We start from the raw sequence: 5,427 nt of genomic DNA on the forward strand, positions 1-5,427 counted from the left end.
AATAATACAAATCTGTAATAGCCATGAAATGGGCCTTCTGATGTTAGGAAAGCAAGAACAGTGTTGTAATAAGTATTGTAATATAATTAGTACTGCTACTAACATTAATAACAACTAACATTTATATAAAACTACATGTCAAGCACTGTACTAAGCACTTTTAAGACGTTAATAAACATTAATTAGTGTGGTGAAAAAATACATTTCAGAGACCATTAGGCAATGTGGTAGACTAGTTAGCTGAAACCTTTGGCAACTCTTTCCTATCTCTTAATGGCTTTGTTTGACCACAGATTCTGCACTCCAAGAATTTCATTCATGTAATCTATTTTTCTTTTTATTTGAAAGTCAATGTTTACCTTCGTATTTTCTAAAGTACACTTAAAACTGAAAACTCTCCAAATAAATCATAAAATAACATAAACTATTACTGCATCATTCTAGTAGTGATGCTTAATTTGTCAGATCGTTAAATTTACCACACAGCACTGCCCTTTTTGGCTTCCTAAAGCATCTAACATAAATTATAAGGTTTGAAACCAGGCCAGTAGAGGTTGGATTTTCAAAACAGCCTAAGCCACAGCTGCCACTTTGTGTTAGCATCCAGATTAACAGCTGATACACCAGTTAAAATACAGCGATCCATCACTAAGATTAATTTTCTCAGTAACTTATTCTGAAGCTTTCTCTAACTCAAGCAAATATAAAGAAATAAGCTGAGAGTCTCAATTATCAGTTACTTTTCATTTTTATTAGGGACATATAGCAATGAAATTTCAAACTGTCTTATTTGAAGACATGTCTCATAAAGAAACACTTAAGAGGACAATTACAAAAAGGAACAAGATAGGCATTTGAAATATAGTATTTTAACACGTCAAAAGTTTCCCTTTTTTAAAAAACATTATGCTTTCTAGGCAGAGTAACTAAGTCCCAGTTTACCCAGGAGAGTCTTGTTTTTTTTTTCTTTTATATCAGAAAGTAATTAATAGATCCCCCTTGCACTCTTACAAGTATCCCATTTGGATGTTAAATTATACAGTCACCCAATTCCTGTGCCATAAAATAATGAAATATCCTGCATTCAACTCTTCTTTAATTACTTGATAATTATGAACAAAGAAAAATTCCAACACCTAAAGTTTTCAAGCAAAAAAAAATGCACAGTTCCTTCAGATGATAAACTGTCTTTTCACTTTTCCCTCTTCTAACATGCTTGAAATAGATTCATCTTAATCGGTCTAAGTAGACAGGAAATTTTCTTAATCATCTCCCTGTCAGCCTGTGCAGAAGAAAACAAGACATATTCTTCGGTACTTCCAAAGACGAAATCGACTTACTATTATTCCTATTTTATAGATGAAGTAACTGGGTCTAGGGATGTTAAATAATGCAAACAAGGTTGCCTAGCTGGGAAGTGGAAGTGACCATTAGAACAAGCCTGACTCCAGGAATTCCTGGGTCACTATGCCTTTCTCTCTATAGCTTGCTCACTTGCTCTCTCTTTTTCTGCTATTCTACATCCTCTCCAATTCCTTTGTGTTTCATTGAAATTGAGAAGAATTTGTCTCCACAAAAGAGACACTCCTATATTACAGAGTATCGATTTCACACTAATAATGATTTTTAAATGAGTCATCTCACATAGATATGCTGTCAGTCTGGGGTATTTTTGCACTTGTTAACTTTTTTTTACTTGATGCTTAAAGGCAAATATATTCAGTTCCTTTCCACGTAGCACATAATAACAAGATTTCTTTTCCAAATCAACAGTTTGGGGCAACATTTGAGGATCCACTCATCCTCCCTGGTGAACCACGTTGTATCCTAGTTGTATCCTACATAGGGAAAAGAAACATTCTTGCAGACCTACAGACTAGCCACATGGGGAGAGTGCTGGGAGCCAATGGCGTCACTTGTGGGGTGCAGGGGGCGGAGCAGACTGTACCAGGTGACACTGTCAGAGGGGGTGACACCAAAATGACTGTCTATAAATTTTTGTGCAGAGTTTCAGCAGAAGTTCATTATTTTTATAAAAATATCCCTGTAGTTACTTATAACAAAAGCATTTCTCATAAGGCCAGCTTACATGAATCAATACACCTGCAAGACTAAAACTCTATGCTAATTTACTTTTTGAATCTTCTAAGGCACTCTGCCGGTCATTTACAATGATGCTTCGAATCATGTGGCTTTGTCTGCACCTACTACAAGCACATGCTGCCGATGTTTTTATAGTCGCTGATTTTGTCAAACTTTCTGGTGTCTTAGCTACAATATTGTGGTAATTAGTATTTGTAAATCTGTATCAATAACTTTTTTGAGAATGAAGTAGTAATTAAAGGAAAAGGAGAAAAATCAAAAAAGGCATCTGCTCAGTTACTAATAATGTTGTAATTCAGTGTAGAAATATTTTACAAAACAATTTTGTAAGTATTCATATAATCTAAGAAATATTATATTTAAACAATTTACAACTTATCTATCACATTATTTTATGATTAAAATTGATAATAAACATTACTAAAGATTCTGTATGGTCTGGTACAGGAAGAGGTCCATGTGACATGATGAGTTACCACACTGGGTGACACCAACCCTAGTGACGCCACTGCTGGGAGAAGAATGTAATGTCTGTAGTCTCTTCCATTATCAGCAAGTTCAAGTTAAGTCCACACTAAGTTAACTTGTACCAATGGAAAGCTATTCGATCTGCCAGTGCAAGAAGGAAGGCACTGGGGGAGAGGAAAATGATGACTCAGTGTCCTCTGACAGAGTGTAAAGGCTTCTGGTTGGAAAAAACAACTGACACATTCTGATGAATGATGGAAGAAAAACAACCCAGATACAACAAGTGTAGCTGTCCCCCTTAGGATGCCATGCCCAACAGAAAGCCTCCAAAAAATCCCCCAGTCACAAGGACGTTCTTCTTCACAAATGATACGACCTCCTCAGCTTTGCTCTTGAGTTCACTAGGTACCTGGTTACCCTCACAGATTTTCCGCTGTTCCTTGGCTTTCTTCATATCCTTCTCTATTTGCTGCCAGTGAACCTTGATATAGCCAGTATGATTTGCAAGCTGAAGCAGAAAAAATCCACCTCCCACGGCTGTTGCTGCCAACGTCCCAACCTTCTGGAATATGAAACCCGTGCACCATCCAGTGATGCTTCCAGTGAGCAGCTGGGTGGCCGCACTATACTTTCTGGCAGAGGGCCCAGATTCTTGCCTGAACAGCTTGCGCCACCGTGGCTGGTTTTCAGCAAATTCCACAAGGCCTAGAGACTCAAAATTTCCTTCAAAGTTTCCTTGACTGGACGCAGCCATGTCAGTGAGCTCATCTTGCGAGGCCACCCACAGGGTCTCGGCGTGGTGGGACGTGGGGTGGCGCGCTGTCGTTGCCACCAGCTGGCTTCCGGCACGTGGGGCAGATGTTTCCATCCCTACAGCCGCGGCAAAAGAGCCACCTGTTACATTTTTATCACAGGATGTATGGATGGAAATTAAAAAGAAAGGGAGAAAAAAAAGTTGAGAGAGGAATTAAACCAGTCTATATTTTATATACGTGACTAGCCACCAAAATTAATTTGTTGAAGAAAAGGTTGGAAATGCTGATCAAAATTAAGTTTGGAGAGCTGAGAATTAAGCTTTTTCATGGTTTCCTTGGACCCATGCACTAAAGCAGCAGTTCTATAATGTTTTGTAAATGGACTCCTTTACACTCCTAGAAATTACTGGCAATCCCCCCAAGAGATTTTGTTTATGTGGGTACTGCATTAGAAATTAAAACAGGATTTTTCAAAAATTATTAATTCATTTTAAAATATCAATAATAAACCCAACATGTTATTATAAATGATGTTTTTATGAAAAATATATTTTCCAAAATAAAAATTTTATAGCCAGAAGAATGACATTAGTTAACATTTTTTGCTATTCATTTTAACATCTGACTTAACCAAAGACAGCTAGATCCTCATCTCTATTTCTGCATTCAGTCCACTGCAGTATTGTTTTGTTTGAAATATAGAAGAAAATCCAGCCTCACACAGATGTAAAGTTGAAAAAGAGAATAACAGTCTTTTCAGATAATTCTGGATATTCTTCTTTCATACTACATCAAAACTAGACAAGTTATAGTTTCTTAAACATCATCTGCAATATGGCATCTTAAAATATATCAATTTACTCTTTACATTCAAATCTGCTCATGGTGGTAGACTCAGGTTTCTAAACCTCTTATTTTTTGCTTAAATGCTTGAATTTTATTATTAGCAGTAAATAATGTCAGTTGTTGCCCTTGACATAACAGGCTCACTTTGTTGATTTTCAGGGAAATGTCTGCCAAATACCTGAGTGTGAAAATGATAATTTGTCAGTTGTTCTTCAAGCAAAAATACTGTTCCATAAAGGAAAGTGGCTAATTCGGCCTGCTGTGTAAACAGTCACACAAGTGCTGTCCCTGATTCAACCACCCTAATTCAATATGCGGCAGAAGTACTTCATGCAGATTTACCATTTTTGTTACACAGAATATTAAAAAATCACATACTTAAAGGTTAAGAACACCTTACATGAAACTGGCTTTTAAAGCCGTTTTTTTTTTTAATTGCAACTTCCTTGATTCATACTGGCCACACAGAGTTTTACCCACCATTGCTTTTGCATCATGAGTGCAAATGTTAAACCCACTGGGAAGGGCAAATAATGTCTTAGTATTATTATGAAAATAGTTTTGCCCCTCACAGACCTCCTAAATTTTCTCAGGGACTCCCAGGGATCCATGGACCAAACTTTGAGAAGTAGTGAATTAAGTATTGTTTAAAAGAATTTAAAATCCAACAAAATTATCATAATACTGAATCATTCATAAGATAAGCACAATGGGACACATTTTTCTATTGCAAAAAGTAAATGATTCGCATGAGAAAAAGATGTTTGAGCACCTATTTATCATCAATACCCCCCTCCACTAAGTGATCTGGGGTGAGCTTAAAAGAGTTATCTAATGGCAACTTAGGTGATAAACGATATAAGCAGTATGTCTTTCCCAGAATATCTTCAGTAAAATCTATATTGCTCATTTTGTTTTGTTTTGTTTTGTTTTTTTGCCTTTTTTCTTTTTGTGCTTTAGGTGAAAGTTTACAGGGCAAATTTGTTTCTCATTAAACAGTTAATACACATATTGTTTTGGGACTTTGGTTGCCAACTCTGCTACTTGTCAACACTCTCCCCTTCTCAACCCTGGGTTCCCCATTTCCATTCATCTAGCTTTCCTGTCCCCTCCTGCATTCTCGTCCTTGCCCCTGGGCTGATGTGCCCATTTAGTCTCGTATACATGATTGAACTATGTGTTTTGTTTGTTTCATAGGCCTGTCTAATCTTTGGCTGAAGGGTGAACCTCAGGAGTGACCTCAGTACTGAGTTAA

The 5,427-nt window shown here is 36.8% G+C and overlaps 1 protein-coding gene across 8 annotated transcripts in view; it reads right to left on the reverse strand.

Annotated features, from left to right (window-relative positions):
- The window catches only part of AKAP7 (A-kinase anchoring protein 7), a 166,593-nt gene that overhangs the window by 70,612 nt on the left and 90,554 nt on the right, over positions 1 to 5,427 (reverse strand). For 6 of the 8 annotated variants that reach the window (XM_023730169.1, XM_023730184.1, XM_023730170.1 and 3 more), the window contains one exon: positions 2,380 to 3,465. The exons of the other annotated variants lie outside the window; for them this stretch is intronic. In XM_023730169.1, coding sequence (XP_023585937.1) covers positions 2,870 to 3,465 — 596 coding nt within the window. In that variant the 3' untranslated portion in view covers positions 2,380 to 2,869. Of the gene's footprint in view, positions 1 to 2,379; positions 3,466 to 5,427 lie in introns of those variants that run through there. 8 annotated transcript variants of the gene reach the window in all.

Source organism: Trichechus manatus, unplaced genomic scaffold (genome assembly GCF_000243295.1).
Source record: "Trichechus manatus latirostris isolate Lorelei unplaced genomic scaffold, TriManLat1.0 scaffold00002, whole genome shotgun sequence".
In the NCBI taxonomy this organism is placed as follows: domain Eukaryota; kingdom Metazoa; phylum Chordata; class Mammalia; order Sirenia; family Trichechidae; genus Trichechus; species Trichechus manatus.